General features: G+C 45.9%; 1 protein-coding gene across 1 annotated transcript in view; it reads right to left on the bottom strand.

Annotated features, from left to right (window-relative positions):
• Positions 1–394: 394 nt before the first annotated feature.
• The window catches only part of FRYL (FRY like transcription coactivator), a 165,233-nt gene continuing 140,646 nt past the window's right edge, over positions 395–24,981 (bottom strand). The window contains exons 57-62 of the mRNA XM_056855634.1: positions 11,230–11,328; positions 8,040–8,108; positions 2,835–2,852; positions 1,882–1,992; positions 1,333–1,529; positions 395–714 (exon numbers count right to left, since the gene is read on the bottom strand). Coding sequence (XP_056711612.1) covers positions 459–714; positions 1,333–1,529; positions 1,882–1,992; positions 2,835–2,852; positions 8,040–8,108; positions 11,230–11,328 — 750 coding nt within the window. The 3' untranslated portion in view covers positions 395–458. The remainder of the gene's footprint in view (positions 715–1,332; positions 1,530–1,881; positions 1,993–2,834; positions 2,853–8,039; positions 8,109–11,229; positions 11,329–24,981) is intronic.

The following is a 24,981-nucleotide window of genomic DNA, read 5'->3' as shown; positions in this document are numbered from 1 at the left end:
GTAAACTGGGCATCATCGAACGATCGTTCTTTTGTGTTTGCAAGCCAAACTGCACAGGTCTTCAGCCAAAAATAACCAGCCTTAATTTCAGCCTCATTTCACCTGTTTTTAAACTGTCCTAGTATAACGAGGCCATTATTGCAACAAATCTCGCATTTCTGTTTTTGAAGAAAATAATGCATTGGTATGCATTGCTTTTAGCCCTTTTCTTCTAATGCAGTTTTGTATATCGATGTTTAAAAATTGTCAAACTGCCCACAGATAATATGTAAGACAGAAGAGAACCATGACTCAAGTGTTCAGATTCTTGCTTTTGAATTACATAGCTTGTTCCCAGGAAAGTTCCTTCTCTGGTTCTCGTAAGACTAGTTTTTTGCAAAAAAAGTTTAACAGTTTCCACAAATATGAAAGGTGTTTGACAATGTCGAGACGCAGCTCTTTTCTGTGGGATTAGCAGTTCAAAATCCAGTGCTCAAGCTTCCCACAGGCGTGTGTTTTGCAAGAAGGTGATAGGACTGCACCATGCGCAGGGACTCACGGATTTCTAAGTTCAGCTCCATGAGTTTTGAGCTGGCTTCTGACATGTCTTGTTTTGAGCCCACAATTGCGAAGCTACCAGTCTGGCCCAGGGTCTGATGACGGAAGTAAATGTGCAACAGAGTTTGTACTGGGTCATCTTCAGAGCTGCCAAAAATGTCATTGGGCCAAATGCACCTGGGAATACAGAAGTTACAGATTGAACAGTCTCTCTCTGAATGCATGTGTTAAACACGGAATACAAGATGACCATCTTCATGTTTTAATTTATCTAGGTTGGGTAGAACGGGACCTTGGTTCCTTACCGTGAAGGTTCCTTTTACTCTGAGGTAAGGAGGGCATCTTGGAGACAGATGGGTGATTCCTTTCCGGTTCTAAGGTAGGCAGGAACTACTAAAACTTTCCCACTTCCCGTTCCCTGCCTGAAATGGCCCTCTGCTCCAGTTTCCTTCATTCTAAACCCCCGCCCAATTTTCTGTCAGGCACCATTCCATGTCTTTCGACAACTTATAATAATTTATTTATTAATGTCATTTATAGCCACCTTTTTCACTGAGGCCCAAGGCGGATTACACAATGTAAATCAATATAATCAACAGGATGGGATATCCAATAAGCAATGGAATAGGATTATGATTGCAGGAATCTAAAATCAAGCAGAAATCTGAGACAAAGCATAAGTATTAACATGACACATTGAATGATGCAGGAATTACATTGTTTGTAAAATAAGGACTTGTTAGTTTTATCTTTTTCGGGTTATAGCAGGCCTAATATATTTTGTTCACACCGTACCTGAAAGTTTTGACTTGTGCTATAGCAGACATAAATTCCTTGCTCCTCAAGGTTTCAATAAGAGAGTGAATGGCCGTCTCAGTGCTGGCCTGGGAAGCTTCTGCAATCTCCATTTCTTCAATGCTACTATCAGAAACAGACTCTGCTTCCTTCAGGCAGGCTTCCAACTGGGCAAGTTCCTCTGACATGTTTATTACCTAAAACAAAAGAAGGAGACCTTAAGGTTGCTTGCTAAAAGCCCAATTTCAGAGTGCAGAAGCATTCCCAGATGATGCTGAGAATTTTTTGTGCATGAGCATCTGAAACAGTGACACTGAGGGAACTGGAACTGGGGGATAATACTTGTATACTACTGGAAAATGCAAAGGAATGCAGAGAGGCATGTTCAGTGTTCTTGATAGCAAATGTCTTATTTTAAATCAAAGAACAGTCAAAAGAATCTGTCATTAAGATAACATGGACATCTTACAAAAAAAAGCCAACTTTCTGTTTCAATGAGTGATCTTCTAAGAAAAAGCAAACAGCAAAACAGAACAATATTCTCTTTACCTCTGCCTCTTTTCTAACTACGTCCACTTGGCTGATAAGCTTACAATAAGCCTGGAACAGAAGCAGCAATTGGAAATGCAGCTTATATAGCCTTCGACACAACTCTAACTCCTTTAAATGAAAGAACAAAGGCATTACTGTAAAGATGCAGAGTACTAACATGTGTATATGACAATCAGACAATCAGATTACACACAGCTTGTCTACTGCAAAATTTGGAATATTAAAAAAACGCTATTTGCTTGCTGCAGAGAAGGAAATGTCAACAAGATTTACAAGCTAATGTTGTAAAAAGCTGATGAAAGGCAGATGAAAGCTGCAGCTAAGTACCAATTTATAATTAAAAATAAAATGGTACTGCCGTTGCAGGTTACATATAGCTTTACCTCTTAAGAGGGGCAATCCAACAAGTTCCAACAAAGAAAACAGACAAGGATTTTCATGACATTTCAGAAATACCATGCCCCAGCAGGGAAGAAATGGCTTTGATTACTTTTGCTCATGTCCATTTTTATTCTAAATCATATTACCACAATGGATGCATACATTGTTCTCTTTCCATGGTTAATAAATTTATGAATATATGTGGTTATATTTTTGGATACAATGGTACAACTCAACTTTAAAAGCAATAAATTACTCAACAAAATGACAGTATTAATTCATATTTTCAGATGTAAATATATCAGACAGGAAATTGATGTTAATATTGCTTTAGAGGAAGAAAGCAAAGCAAACAGGAGTGGAATCACTTACTATTAACTATAGAAGTGTATTATCTAAAATGGGCTGACATTTTAGGAGTTAGAACGGTACACAAGTGAAGCATACACTACTTGCATAATAATCTACAATGAGACACAGCTAATATCACGAATGAACAAGAGAAAAATGGAAACCAGTTTGTATACTGCCATGGTTAAATATTTGATAAATCAAGAACCATCACTTACTGCTAGAATTTCCAAATGCTAAGCAAGAAGGTGTGCAGGTCACAACAAAATACAAAAAGGAAAAAAAGATCAAGAATTAGTATAGAAGACCATTTTAAATAGGGTCTCAGAAGTCCCGGGTGAACTAAAGGGAAAAAAATAACTCACAGAGAAATGCACAGATAAAAATACCAGGCAGAATTCAAAGATGACAGAAAACTGGTAAAGGGATTCTACCTGCCTCACTGCTGTGTAAAGTTCTGACACTCAATCACAGGGATGCAGAACTGGAGACAGGACTAGAAACGTTCCGTATTTCGGATCGTTCTGTATTTTGGAATATTTGCATATACATAATGAGATATCTTGGGGATGGGACCGAAGGTTAAACACAAAATTCATTTATGTTTTATATATGTTTTATGCACATAGCCTGAGTATAATTTTAAACAATATTTTTAAGAGTTGCGAGCATCATGCACTGAAGGCTTTACATCTATCTGAAATTTAACGCAGCTCAGATATGATTTATTCTCAGTGGTAAATCATTCCCTTTATTAGTAAACCAGTGTCAAAAATCAGAAACTGGGGAGAGATTTGGTAGAGAGAGAGAGATGGGGGAATATGACTAATCCTGTCTCTCCCCCACAAATTGTGGTGGCCAAGGGCTGTCCTCATGTCTTCAGGGAACTCTGACAGTGAAGTGCAGGCAACGAGCCCTCATCATGCCTTGCTAAGGACACATACCACAGAGCAGGTGTCCTCTAAGCATCTTTTTCCTTGAAAAGGAGGCTTTTAACTGCACGGGGTACTGTTCCCCCTTAGATTACAGGACATCTTATGGGGGCAGGGAGAAGAGACAATGGACCATGGAACACGCACTCCCTCAGAAGCCAATTGCCCTCTTTCATCCATGATTTTTTTCCTTCTAGATTCTTAATGCTTTGGCCACTGGCTGTTCCTATTAAACAAAACACCACTGCTCCGCATTTTGCACAGAAGGAAGCTTTAGCTGTAAGGTTTGTGTGTCAGAAGCTGGCAGACACCTCCATTCCACTACTCTATCCCACCACCTCCTGCCTCCTACACTTTTGCAGTTACACACACCTGTGTGTTAATGTTAGGTGAACACAGCAACTCCTAGTGAGTGCGTCGTCCTAGTGAGTGGACGGCCTCACCCGCTTTCCCACTCGTTTCCCTGCCCTGTAAAGTCCCTTGCTAGACGCTCCTGTGTGGCAAAGATGCTTTTTCATAGCAGGGATGCAGACGTAGATGCAGCTTGTTAGCAAACTATATTCTAAGGTTTTGCAAAGAGTGTTTTGAGAGCAAACTGTTTTGGAAAAAAAATATAGCCTTTCAGGGGGCAATGTCTTTGAAAACTTTAGTACTCTAACCCTTTGTGCTAGCAACACAAATGTTAGGCTACACACCGAAGCTAAAGCTGTCACAAGCAGTTCCATCAGTCTGGCATAATTACCCTTTATATTTTATGCTCTTACATAGCAAATTGGATATGCTGTTCGTACAGACCAATGCAAGTGCTCTGATGACTTTTGACCACCAGACATTAGTGGCTAGCTGAGAAGAGCAGATATTTAGACTCTGAAGAAATAAGCAGCCTGTAAAATTTTAAATGTATACAATTTAAAATACATAAATGTGGATTGTTACTGGTGAAATAAGGGAAGAATTCTGCACTAATATTAAGAACATAAGAAAGGCCCTGCTGGATCAGACCAAGGCCCATTAAGTCCAGCAGTCTGTTCACACAGTGGCCAAACAGGTGCCTCTAGGAAGCCATTAACAAGACGAGTGCAGCAGCACCATCCTGCCTGTGTTCCACCGCACCCAAAATAATAGGCATGCTCCTCTGATACTAGAGAGAATAGGTAAGCAGCATGACTAGTATCCATTCTAACTAACAGCCATGAATACCCCTCTCCTCCATGAATATGTCCACTCCCCTCTTAAAGCCCTCCAAGCTGGCAGCCATCACCACATCCTGGGGCAGGGAGTTCCACAATTTAACTGCGTTGTATGAAAAAATACTTCCTTTTATCTGTTTTGAATCTCTCAGCCTCCAGCTTTAGCAGATGACTCGTGTTCTAGTATTATGGGAGAAAATCTTCTTTTTCACAGTGACTTTACATTAAAGTTCACTTTATTTATTTAGTTGCTACTAGTAACCATAGCTTGAGATCTCAAAAGAGTTTGATTCTCTCTGGTTTGCCTATGCCCATTGCCCAGTAAACCTTTTGACAAAAGCTGAAGGTAAAGTTTCAATATGCCATAATCTTTTCATCTAGGAACTGGGAGTGATATTGCAATTTGGAAATTTTGTGGCCTTTAACGCTGTTCTCTTAATCCCATTAAATGCCTAAGTGGGATTGATTGAACTGCCATGAGAGACGAGTTCCCATCAACAAGTGAGAAGGTTACATATGTGGGTTTTCTTCCCCCATTCTTCCAAAAAGACGCGTCACATGCATAGGTCTGGCCATGCTAACTCCTGATTGGCTGAAAAGGCCAAAAGCGTGCTTGCTAGAGGGGCACTGGCTACATGTGAAACCACACAAAGCCTGGTCTGTGACTTTGGAAGGAAATACGTAGAGCTAAGGGTTCCCATTGTTAAGCGAAACAACAAAATATTACTTTGTGAGCAAAAGAAACGGGTGATCTTCATGGCTGATAATACAAACAAATCTGTGCATAAATTAGATTAGAGATTTATGGTGCAGTGTCAGGGTGTGGTGAATGAACACTAGAGAAGTATCTTTCAGTGGAACCCACGCTGTAGGGGAGGAGAGGGAACTCTGGAAGCAGCTTATGGTGCCCCATGGTTTCAACAGGGATTCCTTTCTTTCTACTGAAAAAAACAAAAACTTCTCCCGCTTACTTCATGCTTCTCAAGCAGTTGTCACATCAGAACCTCAGCAGGTAAAGCTGAGCTAGATTATTTGGACTCTTTATGGAGTGCTGTGTTCTCACCCTCTGTGTCTAGAATAGGACTTGGAAATGGTCTTGTTACTAAGAGAGACAGATGTTGTCTGTACTTGGAACAGTCACAAAAGCAGCTCTAGTGCCTAGATCTGAATTTACAGCACTGCTTATGGATATTCTCCCCAGGGCCAGTGTCGGACCTACATTTTTGGGACCCTGAAGCTTGGACTGTTATGGGGGGTCCCCTTCACAACCAGCAACAATAGGGCAACATCCAACAAGGTCCAAAGTGCCTTGCTGCCCTTGCAAGGACCTCGAGGCCCAAATGGCGGAGAACAGGGTGGTAGGGTGGAGTCCTTGAGAATGGGCCTTACAGTAAGCCCTTTCCCACCAGCAACGAGGTCTGAGTAACTGCTGTTATCTTCTTCAATGGGGTTGTTCCATGGTAGATGTATTGGTTAATTCACTAATAGAGAGGTAGAAGATTATTAGAGGAGGCGCGTTAGGATAAAGAGGTGAAAATCTGATTTTGGTGTTTAAATGCACAAATGAGACAAGTGCAGCCTGAATTGAGAATTCAGATGTCTTTTTATGGTTCCGATTGGCTCTAGCCTAAGAACTGAGCTATAGAACTATTAATCCATGCACCAACAAAGGATTCAAGGATCCAGCTGCCAAAATGTAGGCTATGAATAGATTCTGGTGAACTCAGTGAGCCCATATACCTGGGGAGTCAGGTGCTGCAAGCCCCCGAGAAAATTGTGAAATGTGACCAACTACAGGGACATTTGGAGGCCATATGAAATGGGTATTAGAGCATATTCTAAGTACTTCAACCCACTGGCTTAGGATTCTATCACTAAAATAGCCTTATTTTAATAACAAACACTTAAAAAAACCTTTTGTTGAAAATTTCACTCATTAAAAAAAAACATTGCTTCAGGGCCCCTCCGGGATTAGGGCCCCTGAAGCTTAAGCTTCATTAGTTTCATAGTCGATCCGCCACTGCCCAGGGCACTCCCCTGTCTACTTAGCTAGGTACACTATAATCTCTTTGGCCATTAGCTGTATGAGTGCAGTCTTATTAAGGGAAGGTGGGGAGATACTGGGGTAGTTTTGCTCTTGATTTGGGTGGGGGGTTTTTTGCTTTCAAGGGAGTGCTAAGGTTTCTACTGTAAGTGGGTACAATTCTCTTTAGTTGTTTGGCCTGCCTTTTCCATGGTCCCCTGTTTTTTCCTGTGTGCCTCAGTCATTGGTTTCATAGCTGGAGGCAGGAAGGAAAGGGAGACAGAAGTCCTTCTGGAGAGTAGTCTTCAAGACTTCCTTCCCTGTTTATGCACCCACAGTTCTCTAAAAATACATATTACTAGAAAGCTACATTAAAATAAAAAAGAATAAAGTCTGCTCTGCTAAAAACCCTGCTCCCTGTTTGAAAAACAAAGCTGGTCTGGAAGGATGCAGAGCTTTTCCCGGATAGAAGATTGGGTCATACAGGAGGTATCGCTATCCCAGATGGAAAGACTGCCCCCTCTGGACACGTGGGAGAGAACTCCTGTTTTCTATCAAGTTTAGTTATGAAAATAGGATTTAAAACAACTCTGGCAACTGTGCTCTAGTTATACATATCTGTTTTTATTAACATTTAAGAGAACAGTATCAAAGCATTAATACTAGCAAGCATTAACAGGCTATTTTCGTGTTATTTTTGTACTTAATATCATGCCATATACTGTTCGGTAGTATGGAAAGTCTCACCACACTGTCAATTTCAATTACTGTGGCAGTTTTGTACTAGATAGCTCTTTGCAAATGTAACAGGCAAGATTCTCATCACTCAAGTAATTGCCTTAAATGTACCCTCCTAAATGGGTCATAGATATGTACCCAGGACTAATTAGATTAGATCCAGTACAGCTTCTGGGCCAGACAGTAATTTATCTGATGAGCAGAGCTTGAGAATACTAATTCTCTGGCTTGCAACTGCAGCTGCATAAAAGGCAAGCGTGTGCTGGTACGCAGATGCTATCTGTTCTGCTTATCTGCCCAATGTTATTAAGCCTAGACCCAGAGCCTAGCTCCTCACTCTAATAAAAAAGGAGAATCTATTATTCTGAGGCCAGTACTTCATAAACCCCCACAGAGGATTGCAATAACGGAAATGAAAAACTTGACAAGTAATCTTTAATCTGTCTGTGAATCTCAGTACTACTTTTGTGCAACACAGTGTTGTTTTTATATTTAATATATGACATAAAATGGACCCAACAGCCCAAGCAGATAACTTACCTGGGCATCTGTGGTGGCTCCATGAATGCCGTCATCTGTACCAAATGTTCTTTTGCAGTCTTTTAACCACTACAAAACAAAAGCAGGAACAAGCTGAAAGTTATTCTGACAAAACAAGACTATTCAAAATATGAAGAGGACCTGAAGAACGAAAACGTACCCATTCCTCATAAGCTTTCAACAAACGTAGCCTGCTGATTCAATGTATGTTTTGTAACTATCTGAAAATATACTTGTTCAATAGGATTTGAGATTCTTATTCATAGGAGATAAAGACACATGACATAAACAATTCTTTTTCTGATTAGGCCTAAATAAATTTTGGTATATAATTTGAAACTATAATAAAAAAGAAGGTAACCAGCACAAAATCTTTAGAAAAAGTATTAGCCATTCTCTCCACTATAGCATTTGGGTTATACATATTTTAAAAATTGTTATATACACGTGTGTAAAAACGCTATCCAATCAAAATGAAACATGTTAATGTCCATTGGCTTCACTAGGGAAAAGTGAAGAACGTGTTTAATTCTACTGGTTACTCTGCCGAATTTTGGTTGGCTGATGCAGTAAAATTAGCAGAAAATTTTCAGAATGCGTGCTTTAGCATTTGTGGATGTTATAATGACCTTTCCGTTATCTCTGTACGAAAGAAAAGAAAAATGAGACTTTCTGTCAGCTTAATTTAATAAGGGAATACTTAGTGAATTAACTAGGACTATTTGCTTATGTGGACTGCAACTGGAACCTTCCAAACATTGCGTTGTCAGTTTCAATTAGTGGCGTACATCCCAATGTACATTTTCACAGCTGCTCATCTGATAACATCCCTCAATAATGTAACAGGATGAAGCAAAGTAATGGATATTAACGGAAAAATGGGACACGGCAGCCCATGCGCAGAGCATCCCAACCGGGCTCAAGGGAGCTGTATTTTCCCTCCTCTCTGTTTGGGCACGCAGGTTGTCTGGGGGATTGGGAGGTCCAAGACTTTCCTACTAGTGCTCCATGGTGCTGTCTGTATGTGTGTGAGTGCTGGCAGGATGCTGGGGGGGGGGTGGGAGTCTCTTGAGCCTTCTGTGTGCATGGGCCATAATACCTCCGGTGCAAATGGATTTACGTCGCTGCCATCTGATGCAAGCTAAAACTCATTTATATTTTATAGCAACATATTTTCCCTTATAAGTTTGTAAAATGATGTACAAAAGGAAAAGCTGTACAATTTCCCCACATATCTAAACAGTATTTCATCTTCTTATTCTTCCATTGTTCCCAACTGAAGACATATGCAAAAAAAAAATGAAAATTATATCATAAAGGAAAGCAGTCTGGAAGAGCCCAAGGGGGAGAAACACTGTAGACCGGGAGCATCAAACATAAGGCCCGCAGCCTGGATCCGGCCCCTTGAGAGTTCTTATCCGGCCCGCAAGCCAGCCACCACCACCCCGCTCTTGATCTGGGCTGGCAAGGCATGGCCCAGCCCGACCAAGTAGCATTTATGTCATATCCGGCCCTAATAACAGTTGAGTCCGACACCCCTGCTGTTGACAAAAAATGTGGGTCCAATAACAGTAAGGCAACTCGATGTTGACCTAAAGAAGCAGATACAGGATTCTCTGTTGCAGCAAGACTTGTACAGGCAAATTCTATTCTGTGTCATTAGTTCCCCAACTGCACATTAGGTTGAGTGGGAGAGGTTACCTTGCCTCAATCTCAGCCTGACTATAAGGGATAGAAGTATTGGGGGATGGGCATTAGCACCAGCTGGGATTCTCTCTAAGATGCTGCATCAAAGCACTACAAGGATTATCCCAAACAACCCCAGCATTCTTGTGCCTGACCTACAGTAGCGTCCCCATGCAAGTACATACTGAGATTTTCAATGAGTGGGTGTCATCGCAGTAGTCCAGGGGTTCCCAATGTGGTGCCCATGGGTGCCATGATGCCTACCGACACCTTTCCTGGTGCTCACCAAATGTTTTTAGAAAGTGGGTGGAGATAGGTAGGGATTTTGTCCAGCAAGGCTTCTAGTTGGCCACTGGAGGTTTTTTAAAAAGTTGCTTGGGCAGCAGCTGCCATCACAGCACAAGGATTCTCACTGTGTGACTAAAGCTAAATTGCAGCAGCTATTTTGTGACTGGATCCACCTCCTGTGACTGCCATTTTGTGGCTGCACCCACCATGATGTGTCAGAATCCCAAAAGTATCTGCAGGCTCAAAAAGGTTGGGGACCTCTGTAGCAATCAGTGCTGCGAATGGTTGTGCGTAGTACAAAACTAGTGAAAATACATTCATCTCAAGCAAAAGTATAATGGAACCAACATGACTGCTTTCCTCCCAATAGCTGCTCTCAATTAGAATTAGAGTTTTTGTACTCTTCTCTCCAGCTTACTCAGTGTGCTGTCACTCATGCAAACCCTCAAATATACTTGCATGTTGTTTATATACAAAAGAACTTGGCAGTTAGTATCTTTCGAATGACCCTTGCCATTCTGTTGCAACAGGCCGCTCGCAGCACGAGATGTCAGTACGGATGCTGTCAAAGACTGCCTTGGGATGCATACCTGCATTCAGCCTGTCTTTCACAGCAGTATTTCTGAGTGATTAGGGCAGGGCAAAGGTTTAAGTGGGTTACAGGATTATTTTTGAAGCAAGTGAAAGTCTGAATTAATTTCACAGCTTGCATCCAAAAAATAAACTATCACACTGAATACAAATTTTCCTCATTATCTTTGGCAAAAACCTCTCCACTGAGTTAGAATTGCCTAACATTATCATAATTTCTCGCAATAAAAGCTAAGTATGGTTTTCCTTTGGCACTGCCAATTAAAAAAAACACCTTCCTTATCTGATGATGAGCAGACTCCATAATATTAGTGCTAAAACATTAACAGGAGATTTTCTAAGTTTTATCCCTAGACTATTTTGCATATGCTTTATCCCTATCTAAAACAATGTGGGCAAGACGAGTACTAGAAGGTACATTAAATGTATTTTCCTCCTGCCAAGTAATGTTTGCCTACCCAAGAATGACATTACTCCTTGTCTTGAGTCCCCCATCTGTTAGTCAAATGAACTCTGGAATCTCATTTCAGCTCCCACAAAATGATGGAATTACCCAGCACCTCCCTGACTACCTTCCTCTTCGACCACAGTATAGTACAATATTCATCCATCACTGTACACTTGCCTGCTCTGCTGCTTCTCTTTTAGCATTGTAAGTATCCAGATGTTCTTGGAGCTCAAGAACACTGAACTTCAATGTTTCTAGTAATCCATAAGACATCAACTGCAAAATAAAAGCGAGACGGTTTATAAGACTGGTTATAACATACTAACTGCATTCACATAGCATGTACAAACTCATAATTTTGTTTCTGAGACCTTTATAACCTAAAACTTAGCTACTGCATTACATTAATGGCTTGCCAGGACTTGTGTGCTAAAAACTCCCAAGGAAAAAAGGAAGCTGCAAAACCTGTTCATCCCATATTAGTTCTTTGCAGTAACGTCAAATCCATGCCCACAATAGCGCTATGGATTTCTGGTGCACGGCAAGACTGAATCAGCACTTCCACCCCAACAGCTCCATATTCTTGAATGAGACACTTAAGCACTGTTCAAAATGCTTTGCTGAGACATATTCCTCCCATCCATGGCCTGACCGCCTTGGCTAAAGAATTTTCTGTGATGGAGTGGAGCCGAAGTATTTGAACCCAAGGTATGAAAGCCCAACCAATTTATTCAGTTACTCATACAAACTGGATGTGAGGGTCTCTGTCTTTGTGTCTCTGCTTTCCATCACCTGCGGTGTTATCAGTGAACTCGTAAAAGCAGTTCACACCTTCTGGTCTCAGGCGCCAGGTCTGATGGCCCATGTATCTTCCCCCCCGCTGTTCTTCCTGCCAGTACTCCCTCAGGCCGGTGCGGCCTTGGAAGTGTGATAGCCGCACCAGACTTCCTGGGATCCGTCTGATGTTTTGTATTATGCCAAGCTTGTAACTTCCCATAACAATAAGTGTGAACCCCAGTGCCCCAGTGCCCTGGAGTCAATATATTCTGTAAACCCGTATAGCCCCTCACTTGCAACTTTCTACCTGTGCCTGTCTCATCTCCTGAAGGCTTCAATAAATCTATTGTTTCTGTATCAACGTCTGAGCAACTGATTTGGAGAAGCAAACTCAGAGAGGGGGATCTCTCACATTAAGTTGCAAGTCTTTGCCTCTCGGACTGCAGCTGTACCGCTTTGGACAGAATGTCAGCCGACGAGGACACCACCCCTAACCCCGATGCCCCCAAGGAACCGGACGAGCCGGAGAAGCCGGACCCGAAGGAGGAGGGAGCCAAGCCAAAGAAACCGAAGGGTCGCGCCCCCGACCAAGATCGGGACGGACGTCCCCGGGGGCTTACTTATTGGCTGGACTCTCCCAAGGGCTGGTCGCTCTCGCGGACTGCGGCGAAGGATCGCCGGTTGGCCTTCCCCAGCACGGGACTCGAAGGGGACCCGGCCCGCAAAGAGGCCCTCATGGAGGAAGAACGAAAGCAGTGGCAGGAAGACCGCCGGGCTATGCAGGAGCAGATGGAGATCATGCAACGCGTAATGGGTGAGATGGCCACGACCCTAGATGCGCTGAAGTTGCAACCTCCAGCCGGTGCTCCCCCAGACGGGGCGCCGGTAGTTCCGCCCGCAACCCCTGCCCCCCCGGCCCGTCGGGACCTGAAAGTCACGTATGACGGGTCGGGAGACCAGTTGACCTTTTTTATGGTCCAAGTAGACATTTTTATGCGGGAACAAGGCCGAACCTTCGTTTCTGAGGAGTCCCGGGTGCAGTACGTGGCTTCCTTACTGCAAGGGGAGGCGGCTGCCTGGATGGTGTTGCAGTATGAACTCCGCTCGCCGGTGCTGCGAACCCTGGACGAGTTCATGGTAGCACTCCGAAACCGTTTTGAGGACCCGACTCTGGGTGAGCGGGCTAAAGCCTCCCTGATGCAACTGCGCCAAGGGACTAAGTCGGTGGCGCAGTATGCAAGTGAGTTCCAGTCACTGGCTAGCCGAATTCTGGACTGGAGTGAAGCTACCTTGGTACAATGTTTCAGGGAGGGTCTCAACCCAGACCTCCAACATTGGGCCTTCATGCAAGGGAACCCCCCGGATGTGGAAGGTTGGGTTCGCCATGCTGCTGACATCGAGAATCGCAAACAACTCCTGAACTTGTCCAAGCAACGGCTTGGGCGAGACCCCAGGCCCCGAGGTGACCGTGGCCGGGAACTCCGGCAAGGGGGTGACGGGGGTCTCTCGGCCGCGGAACGCCGCAAGCGGTTCGAGGCCGGCGTCTGCCTGATCTGCGGGGGAAAGGGTCACTTTGCATCGCAATGCCCCTCTCGCTCAGGCCGTCCGACCCCCCCCCGCCAAACCCAGGCCGAGCCGACGAAACCGGCCGCCGACAGCCAGCCTCGCCGCAGAAGTGGACCACTGAGCCGGCGCTCCGGCGCACCCTCCGCTCTCCACGCGCGCCCCCAGGATGGGGCATCCGACTCTACGGTCCCATCGGGGTCCCGGATTACAAATACCGTCTTTGATTCGGACGGCTCCCCGGAAGCCACCACCCCGTCCCCCTCTTCCAGCGAGGAGGAAGAGTGGGAACAGCCGGCAAAAAACGCCGTCGGTCTGCTGTAGAGGGGGCTCCGCAGCAGACCGTCCCTATCGTTGTGCAAGGAGCTCCACCGATGGTAAGCGCCCAAGAGGACAATGTATTTGTGCGTGTTCATCTGTCCCTACCCAAAGGGGGTCCCCCGTTAGAGGTCCCCGCGTTGGTCGACTCGGGGTGTGCCCGCACCATGATAAATGAGGAAACTGCCAAGAAGTTGGGTGTCCGGCGCAAGCGGCTTCCGGGACCCCTCCGTTTTTCCCAAATGGACGGGAGTGACTTTAAACGGGGCCCTGTGACCCACAGAACTGCAGCCGTGATTATGTCCGTGGGGGAACATTGGGAACGGTTGTATTTCACCATCGCCCCTATTGTAACCCCTGTGGTGTTAGGGATGAACTGGTTAAGGGGACACAATCCCTCCATTGATTGGGTTAAACGGGTGCTTTCCTTCCCCGAAAACCCCTGTGGGTTGCATGACAAGGAACGGGTACTCAGAACTCCAGCCGCCGCACTGGTAGGGTCCCCCGCCCCAGTCTCTCCTCAATTACCCTCTGAGTACTCGCAGTTTACTGATGTTTTCGATGTTAGAGAGTGCGACGAACTGCCTCCCCACAGAGAAACGGACTGTGCCATCGAGATTGTAGGGGAAGGCAAACTGTCTAAGGGAAAGGTTTACCCCATGAGCCCTAGTGAAAAGACTGTATTGCGAGACTATCTGGATGTCAATCTGGCGAGGGGTTTCATACGCCCCTCCAAGGCTCCTTATTCAGCCCCAGCTTTCTTTGTAAAGAAAAAGACGGGAGATTTAAGACTGTGTATTGACTTTCGCAGACTGAACGCAGTCACCCAGTCTAATGCTTACCCCCTCCCTCTTATTCCTGACCTTCTAGCACAATTAAAGGAGGGCCGAATCTTCACCAAACTGGACTTGGTAGAAGCCTACCACCGCATTCGCATCAAAGAAGGAGACGAACCCAAAACGGCCTTTTCCAGTTGTTTTGGGATGTTTGAGTACCTGGTCATGCCGTTCGGACTTTCGGGGGCTCCGAGTGTCTTTATGCAATTAATTAATGAAGTTTTGCATGATTTACTGTTTCGGGGGGTGGTGGTATTTCTCGATGACATTCTTATTTACTCTGAGACCATGGAAGAACATGTGCGCCTAGTGCGAGAAGTGCTCCAGCGGCTGCGGGAGCACAAACTGTATGCTAAGGTGTCCAAGTGTGAATTCCACCAACCTTCTATTACTTTTCTGGGGTATGTGATTTCCCACCAAGGGTTGGAAATGGACCCCGCCAAGGTCCAGGCGGTGCGGGACTGGGAAACCCCCACTACCCGCCGCCAACTTCAACAGTTTTTGGGGTTTGCCAACTTTTACCGGAATTTCATTCCCAACTTTGCCCAAGTTGCGCTTCCCCTCACTGCCCTGTTGCGTACCAAGGACAGGGGGGCTAGCGCCGCACTCCCCTCAGCCCGTCTGCAATGGTCTCCCCAGTGCCAGCAAGCTTTTGAACGTTTAAAGCTACTTTTTTCATCCGAACCCGTTTTGGCTCACCCGGATTGCACCAAGCCCTTCGTGGTGCAGGTGGATGCCTCGGATGTAGCCATGGGCGGGGCCCTATTGCAGAGGGATGAGGGGGGACGGTTGAGGCCATGCGCCTACTTCTCCAAGAAGTTTTCCCAGTCCGAAATCAGCTGGGCCATTTGGGAGAAGGAGGCAGCAGCGGTCAAACATGCCCTTACCATATGGAGACACTTCTTGGAGGGGGCCGAGCTGCCGTTCGAAGTGTGCACAGATCACAAGAATCTTGAGGCTCTCAAGGGAGCTAGAAAACTCAATGCCAAACAAATTCGGTGGGCCCAATTTTTTGCAAAATTCCGGTTCACCCTCAAACATGTCCCTGGCAAAGAAAATGCCCTAGCTGATGCTTTGTCACGACTTCCCCAGTATCGCAACGATTTCGATCGCCCCGTCGACTCCCTGTTCACTCCCGAACAGCGAGGGGAAGTCCCTGGCTTGGCCGTCACCACCCGATCCCAAGCCCGCCAACCGGAGACCCCCCCTACGCTCAAAGGTATCCCGGAAGCATTCCAACAGCGACTCCGGGACGCCTCCTTACAGGAGGAGGAGCACCATCTCCTCCCCACTGGCTTGGAACGAACCAACACTTGGTGGGTGCAAGGGGGGAAACTATATGTCCCATCTTCCCTTCGCAAAGAAGTATTGGGACTTGTACATGGGGCCAGGCTAGCGGGTCATTTTGGTTTCATAAAAACGCTTCACCTGGTTCGAAGGCAATTCTGGTGGCCCGGTATGAGATCTGATGTAGAGTTGTATGTGCGCAGCTGCCCCACCTGCGCCACAGCCAAGAAACGGATGGGAAAACCCCCGGGGCTTCTCAAACCGCTTGAGAACCCCTCCCGTCCCTGGGAAGTCATCGCCATGGATTTTATCACCGACCTACCTCCAAGTCGGGGGAAAACGGTTCTCTGGGTTATCACAGACCTCTTTTCCAAACAGGTTCATTTCGTTCCATGTGCAGGTCTTCCTTCAGCCCAGGGCTTAGCTAAACTGTTCATCACGCACGTCCTCAGGCTACACTCGATCCCGAGGAAGGTCCTCTCCGACCGGGGGGTCCAGTTTGTTGCCAAATTCTGGCGGGCTTTCCTAAAGTTAATGGGAGTGGAGGAACAGGGCCTTTCTTCCGCCTATCACCCCCAAACGGATGGTCAAACGGAACGAGTAAATGCGGTAGTAGAATGTTATTTGCGTTGCTATGTAAATTTCCACCAGGACGACTGGGTCGACCTGCTGCCATTTGCCGAATATGCGTACAACAATGCGCCTCATTCCTCTACCGGCTTTAGTCCCTTCCAAGTTATATACGGGACGGATTTTGGCCCTTTCGGTTCTGCCCCCGTCTCGCCAGAGCTCCAGTCTACCCCTGATCTTCAGGAGTGGATTCAAGTGGTTAAATCCACCTGGCCATGGTTGCTCAAAAATCTGGAAAGGGCAAAAAGCAAGTACAAGGAACAAGCAGACAAACACCGGTCTCCGGGATGGGAACTCAAGGTGGGGGAGCAAGTCTATCTGTCCACCAAAAACCTCCGCTCTCTTCGCCCCTGCAAAAAACTGAGCGACCGTTATGTAGGACCTTTCCCCATTACCAGAGTAATCAACGAGGTTACCGTGGAACTGAGTCTCCCTAAGACTCTCAAGGGAGTTCATCCAGTCTTCCATATAAGCCTCCTCAAACCTTATGTAGCAGCTCCCCAGTTCCACCCCCCTCCCGCTCATGAGATTCCTACCGTAGTAGGAGGGGATACCCATTTGGAAATATCCAAGGTTTTAGATTCCAAATGGAAGAAAGGGAAACTGTTTTACTTTGTTCGCTGGAAAAACCTTGGCTCCGCTCATGACGAATGGGTGGCCGCACCCCACATGGCAGCTCCTCGCTTGGTCCGAGAATTCCACCTCGCTTATCCCGATAAGCCTCGTCCTCTCGGAGGGGGGCCTTAAGGGGGGCAGAATGTGAGGGTCTCTGTCTTTGTGTCTCTGCTTTCCATCACCTGCGGTGTTATCAGTGAACTCGTAAAAGCAGTTCACACCTTCTGGTCTCAGGCGCCAGGTCTGATGGCCCATGTATCTTCCCCCCCGCTGTTCTTCCTGCCAGTACTCCCTCAGGCCGGTGCGGCCTTGGAAGTGTGATAGCCGCACCAGACTTCCTGGGATCCGTCTGATGTTTTGTATTATGCCAAGCTTGTAACTTCCCATAACAATAAGTGTGAACCCCAGTGCCCCAGTGCCCTGGAGTCAATATATTCTGTAAACCCGTATAGCCCCTCACTTGCAACTTTCTACCTGTGCCTGTCTCATCTCCTGAAGGCTTCAATAAATCTATTGTTTCTGTATCAACGTCTGAGCAACTGATTTGGAGAAGCAAACTCAGAGAGGGGGATCTCTCACACTGGACTTGCCTAGTTAAGTCCTGTGTTATCAAATGCCACCTATTATACATGTAACAGATAGAACAAATTGCTAAAAACATGACGATTGTATAATTCAGAAGATTATTAGAATGAGTGCAATAGAGCTGCAATGGTCTTGTGAAATAATCATGCGCTGGAGATTATTTGCATGTAGAATAGTTTGGAAAGAATTTTTACAACCATGGTAAATGCCAAACCTGCCACTACCTTTATGAGATTACAGAGCAAGACAACATAATTCTCCACTGTATCGCGGTCTTGTAAGATCTAAAAATCTTAAGAGCTGGAACCGTTAGTTGAAAGTTTGTGCCTGAATGAAGTGTCTCAGGTGTCTTATTTTATTCAACTCTGGCGCAGTGTTATTTTAATATCCTGACTAGAACGAGCCTTGGCTACTCACCGTGAAGGCTTCTTCTGCTCAGAGGGACGAAGGACATCTTTAGAATGGGTGTTTTCCGTTCCTCGTGCTCCGGGAGGCAGGACTCAAAATTTAATTTCCTGTCTCTTGAGGGAAACGCCCCTCCTTTCCTTTCAGTTTAAAGACTTTCCGAGTAAATACATTTCAAAGTTGGACAGATAAAAAATAAATATTAAAGGTGAAGAATAACCACATGAATAACAGTAAAGATTAAGAACATGCAACTATCACAGAATCAGAGCCTGAACTGGAGGAATATGAACCAAGTGATTAGGAAGAGATCCTGTAACATAGAAGATTTAAAAACTGTCTGTGAACTACAAATCGAATTGAGAGGACATCTGGGCAGGCAAGATGTCCTTCGTCCCTCTGAGCAGAAGAAGCCTTCACGGTGAGTAGCCAAGGCTCGTTCTCGCTCAGAGGGAGAAGGACATCTTTAGAATGGGACATACAAGAGCTGTCCCGGCCCAGGTAGGGTTTAGACGTCCTGGAGTACACTTTGCAAGACACGCCTGCCGAAGGCGGCGTCCGCAGAAGCTTATAGGTTTAACTTATAGTGGCGTACAAATGTGGAAATGGAAGACCAGGTAGCGGCCTTGCATATTTCTTCCAGTGGGGCTCCTCTATCGAATGCGGTAGAGGTGGCTGCGCTTCTAACTGAGTGAGCTGTGATCCCTGGAGGAATGGGGAAGTTGCTTTCTCTGTAGGTCTGTGAGATGCAATGTGTGATAGTTCTGCTGATGGATGCCCTAGACATAGGTTTTCCCTTATTAGGGGCTGTGAGATTAATGAATAGGGAATTGGAGTTTCTGATTGCTTTAGTGCATTCTATGAATATATGGAGAGCCCTTCTAAGGTCTAGGGAGTGCCAGGCCTTTTCCTTCATGGTCTTAGGCTTAGGGCAGAAGGAAGGCAAGACTAGCTCTTGATCCCTGTGGAACTGATTGTTGCATTTTGGGATAAAGGAAGGGTCCGGTCTAAGGACTACTTTGTCCTTGTGGAAAATACAAAGGTTTGGTCTAACTGACAGAGCCCCCAACTCTGAGACTTGACGGGCCGAAGTGACTGCTGTTAGAAATAGGGTTTTCATGCGTAATCACTTTAGACCTATCTGGCTGAGTGGTTCGAATGGTGGTTTTGTGAGGGCAGTGAGGACGGTATGAAGACTCCATGAAGGGAATCTATGTTTGACCTGAGGTCATGCTAGGCTGACCCCTCGTAGGAAGGACTTAATATGGGGATGTTTTTTTGGAGAATATCCGGATACTTTTGGTACTATAGTAGCGATGGCTGCTAACTGTCTGCGGAGAGTGGACGGTGCCAGGCCCTAAGCATGACCATCCTGGAGAAAGGCTAGAATACCGACTGCACGTGGTTTCAGGGGGTTTCGGTGTTTCCGTCTACACCAGCGAGCAAAGGCTTTCCAGGTGGTGTTGTAAATTCGCTGGGTAGATGGTCATCTGGCCGCAAGGATGGTGGACACAATCTCAGAATTGTAACCCTTGTCTAACAGTCTGCTCCATTCAATAGCCATGCGGTCAATTGAAACCAGTTTGGATCCGGGTGGCATATTGGGCCCTGTATCAGGAGGTCTGGTCTGTCCGGAAGTCTCCAGTGGTTGTGTTTGGATAGTTCTATCAGAGATGGGAACCATGGGCGGCGGGGCCAATAAGGGGCCACCATGATGACTGACACCCTGAGAAGACGGACTCTCCTTAAGACTCTGGGAATGAGAGGGAGGGGGGAAAGGCATACAGAAGACCCTGTGGCCAAGGGGAGAGGAGGGCATCGATTTGTTCCGCCCCAGGCTGTTGGTACCTGGAGAAGTATCTCGGGGTCTGGTGATTGGTCTTGGAGGCAAAGAGGTCTACTAGGGGAGTGCCGAATCGGCGGACGATGAGGTGAAAGACTTCTGGATGGAGGGACCACTCGGCTTCGTCTAGGTGTTGCCTGCTGAGCCAGTCCGCCTGTATGTGCGTAGTTCCCCTGATGTGTTCTGCACAAAGGGATGAGAGATGAGTTTCTGCCCATAATAACACTGCTGTGGCTTCTCGGTGAAGAGCTGATGATCTGGAGCCTCCTTGCTTGTTCAAGTAAGCTTTTGCGCTCACATTGTCGGTTCTGATCATCAGATCCTTGCCTACCAGTTGTTTTTGGAAATGTTGTAAGGCTCTGAATATGGCTCTTGTTTCCAGTATGTTGATATGTAACTTCTGCTCGGTGGGATTCCACGACCCCTGCGCCGGTTGTCCAAGTAGAGTTGCACCCCATCCCGATAGGGAGGCGTCTGTGAACATTTGCAACGGGGTGGGCCTGATGTATTGAAGACCCTTGGAAAGATTGTTCGGTTGCATCCACCAGATGAGACTGGACGTGGTTGCCTTGGAGAGGATTAGGTATCTCCAGTGGTTCCTCAGAGGCCATCAGAAGCACATCATCCAGAAAAGGGACAGTAAGCCAGGGCCATGAGGCTTACTGTTCGGGATTTTAAGGCAGATTTGACCATGGAGTGTATCTTGAGAATCTTGTCCTCTGGTAAAATGAGAGTGTTGACTGTTGTGTCTATGTAGACCCCTAGGTGATGAAGTCTTTGAGTGGGATCTAGATGAATCTTTTTGAAGTTTACCAGTACCCTTTGTGTGTGCAGGGAGCTTTGGTCGGTGGACGAGGCGCATATAAGGACGTCGTCCAGATAGGGATGTAGACGTATTCCTTCATTGCGGAGCAGCGCCACCACTGTCACCAGCACCTTGGAGAAGACGTGTGGGGCTGAGGACAGACCGAAGGGAAGCGCCCGGAACTGGTAGTGATGACCTTGATACTGGAACCGTAGAAATCTTCTGTGGAGAGGATGAATTAAGATGTGAAGGTAGGCTTCTGTCAGATCTATGGAGGTGAGGAAGTCTCCCGGTCTTAGGGCCTCCGTGATGGATTTCAGGGTTTCCATCCTGAAGCGTTTTGAGAACGTGCCTGTTTAGGTGTTTGAGGTCTAGTATGGCGCGCCATCTGCCGTCTCTCTTGGGCACGGTAAAGAAGATTGAGTAGATACCCAAGGAGCGCTCCAATGGTGGGACTGTTTCAATGGCCTTGATATCTTGGAGGTGTAGGATAGCCTGGGAGGTCCTGTGTTGTTTGTCCCTGTTCTTGGAAGTCGGGGAAACTCTCATCCGATCTGACGGAGGCCTGAAAAATTCGAATTGATAGCCCTGGCAGATCAATTGCAGTACCCAAAGGTCTGGTTGGGAGGTTTCCCACTGAGGGTAAAACAGAGTGAGTCTGCCCCCCACCGGAAGTGGGTTGGCGTCATTGTTTGTTTTGGCATGCAGTCTTATCTCCTTTTTCACCTTGAAAGTTGGAGAATCTGTTGGATCTAGAGAATCGACCTGTTCTACGAAAGGAGCCACGGTTGGAGCTCCAGTTGCCTCTTCTTTGTTCTGGTCTGAATCGTTGGAGGGTATGGTAGGAACGAAAGGATGTATTGGATGAGAAGCCTTTGGAGTCCTTGCGTAGACTCTTGGGGAGCATCTTCCTTTTGTCCCTGGTTTCCACCAGGATGGAATCAAGTTTATCTCCGAAAAGCATCTTTCCTTGGTAAGGATACCCCATGAGAACCGATTTTGATCGGTGTTTGGTCTGCCATGGTCGAAGCCAGAGCGCCCTTCTAGCGGAAGAGGCAGTAGCCATGACTTTAGCAGCAAAGGTCATCGTATCTAGAGTAGAATCCGCCAGGAAGGATACAGCCCTCAGAATTCTAGACACGCCCTCCTGGGCGTTTTTCTCCTCTGCCGGAATAAGCTGAGCTAGTTTGCGAGTCCATATGATGGCCGCTCTGGAAACCAGGGCCGATGTTATGGAGGAGCTTATGGCTAAGGCAGACGCCTGATGAGACTTTTTACATGCTAATTCCGTCTTCCTATCAGCTGGGTCTCTAATCATCACTAAGCCCTCCTCAGTGACCAGATCTGAGGAGTGTAGAGCTGTAACTGGTGACTCCACTAGGGGAACCTTCAACAGTTCAGCTGTGTTGTTGGCTATGTTGTATGACTTTCTAGTGGCTAAGGGGACCTGTTTGGTTGCCATCGGTTTGTCCCATTCCGCCTTTAGTAAGGTGAGGAAATAATCTGGGACAGGGACCGCCCTGTCTGGGACTTCATGCATATGGAAGAATTCTTTGGAACCTCTCTTTTTCTGCTCTGATTGTTTATCTGATTCTTCAGAGAGGTCCAAGGCTGCAAGCGTCTTGGTTAGTAATAGATGAAATTCCTCATTATTAAAGATTCTATTTTGTTTTGGTTGTTCAGTCAGCTCTTCTCTATCTGAGGAGAACTCACCCTCCTCTTTGTCACTCCCTTTGTCTTCAGAAGAAAAAGGGGAGGTGGATTGCTGCAAGACATTGTCATGAGTATCTACAGTGTTACTACGTCCCTTCCCTTGCAATTGATTGGAAGATGGATCCAGCGTTTGAGCTCTGGAGCTACCCTCTGGTCTGGCTGCAGTGTGCCCTGCTATGATGGATGGCGATGGGGAGACTATCTGGGCTGCTCTTATGCCTTCAGTGAGGGCGTCCTTAATTAAGGAAGAGAGCTCTGCCTTTAAAAATGAGAGGCTGCTGGTATCCAATAAGGGGGGTGGAAGGAAGGTAGGGTTCATTGGCACAACATTGCCAGGGACGATTTGAGGCGAGACGCCAGGTATAGGTTGAGGCGAGACGCCTGGGAGGAGGGAGGGCGAGACGCCCATGTGCGCACCGGGGTTAAGCATGGGCGAGACGCCCTGGGGCATGGCGGTGGAAGGAACTGGCGAGACGCCAACCGCCTGAGAAATCCCCCGTGCGCTAAAGGAGGGAGGAGCGGCAGACGCCGCTGAGATCTCCCCAGGGCCATTCAGGGCGAGAGAAGGGGCGGTAGCCACTGAAAGCCCAGCGCCGTAATCGCTAGCAGCGATTTGAATATCGGTGGAGCGCGTTGCAATTTCCGAAGTGGCATGTGCCACTGTTTCTCCCCTGCCCGCCTTGCCGGCTCGAATTTTAGAGGCGGCCTGCGGGGCGGGCGCCGCCGCAGCTTTCCCTTTGTTGCCGCTTCTAGGTGCGGTAGAGGAAAGAGAAGCGCGGGCAGCTGTGAGCAGGCGTTTAGCGCTGCTGGCTTTTGAGTTGCCGGTTCACTTCCTCTTTCCCGATCCGGGGCCCCCTTTTTTCTTACCCTTAACCTCAGAGGTGTAGCTGCAGGATTGCTGCTCCTGCGTTGTCTGAGTGGGCTCTAATCGACCCGGGTCTAGATCCCCCGGGACGATGAAGGAATCGGGCTGCTTGTCCACCATTTTGAATTGGCGGGAAAGCAAGATATCCTATTCTAACTTAAATGAGAATAGAGTTAGAAGAGTAGAATAAGGGGTAGATAAGTTATTAGGGTAAACTGAGGAAAGGAAGAAGAGGAAGAAGAAGTAAGAAGAAGTAAGAAGTCTATTTCCTAGTAGGTCTGTGCAGACCTGCGACTCTAAGCTGCTCTCCCGACGAGGCAGGAAACAAAACTGAAAGGGAAGGAGGGGAATTTCCCTCAAGAGACAGGAAATTAAGTTTTGAGTCCTGCCTCCCGGAGCACGAGGAACGGAAAACACCCATTCTAAATATGTCCTTTGTCCCTCTGAGCGAGAATAAAGTACTATTCAAGTCAAGGGAGGATGAAAAACCTTATCAGAGTATATTAAACGTAAAGAACAACGAATGATCTTTACTAGGTAGGTCAGAAAGTAAATACTAAAGAACAAGGAACAATATTATTTGACACATGTGTTAAATACGTCTTATGGGTTTCCTTCGTTAAGAACTACTCTTCTGGCTTTAATAAATGTGCCTGTACTGGGCAAAAAAACATTATTGGTGAAACACTGATAATGAAGACAAAGTAACAATATGGGAAGCATAAATACAATTTGATACTGTTCCAAAGGTATCAGGCACTATGGTTGCCTATTTTTGAAACATATTAATTTAATGAAGTTACTGAATTAACTTTTACCTTTCAACTCTTAAAAACAGTAAAGCCTGCAGTCCTGAATAAGCCCCAATTAACACAACACAGCCTATTTACTAAGTATATCTAGAACAGGATAATGGCTGAGAAGGTTCTGGAAATCTGAAAGGAAGATCTGGAATTAAAATTTCATACATATGCCAAATACTGCAATTTTATATTTTAAGTTATAAGTGGTACTATTGCAGTAGCAATGATCTTATCCCCAGTATAAGGCATTCCCACACCTGCTAAAATTATGTAATCCTTGGTTTTTGCAGCTTTTAGGCCTGAGAAATTTATGGCCTTCTACACTGCTATCTCAGTAAGCTTGCAAATGTTTGTTGATGTAAGCAGATGCATATATTACTTTTTACAGTAGAAGCATTCAGATACTTAGTAGTCACATGATAGTGATTAGCAATTTCAGGGGCTGATCAAGATATAGATGGATTTTCTCTATAAAGATACATGGTAAACTACAGCAACTTAGATTTCGCCGGACTTAAGAGCTCAGGAGGCAGAGACTGAAGAAACCCTGATTGGTAAGTCATTGGGATCTTTTGGGCTTATTTGATAATCCTTAAGAGCAATAGACAAGAGACTGAAATATGATTTGTTTTAACTAATATAAACAATTTTGATATGTATATTAGAACAATGTTAGGAACCTTGATATTACTAGCCTGTTTAACCACAATTTGTGTGGATTTATTTATTTCACTTTTTTACTGTACACTGTGTTGCTTAATAAAAATAATTTCTTTTTACCAATAACAGACAGAAAGATTCAAACTGGTGTCTGGTCAATTGTTGGTTATTCAAATAAGAGAAACAAAAGGACTCACAGTCCTAGAGATTACATTGTATTATCA

Source organism: Euleptes europaea, chromosome 9 (genome assembly GCF_029931775.1).
Source record: "Euleptes europaea isolate rEulEur1 chromosome 9, rEulEur1.hap1, whole genome shotgun sequence".
NCBI lineage: Eukaryota > Metazoa > Chordata > Lepidosauria > Squamata > Sphaerodactylidae > Euleptes > Euleptes europaea.
Note: the sequence above shows the minus strand (reverse complement) of the source record. Positions and strands in the feature narration are given on the sequence as shown.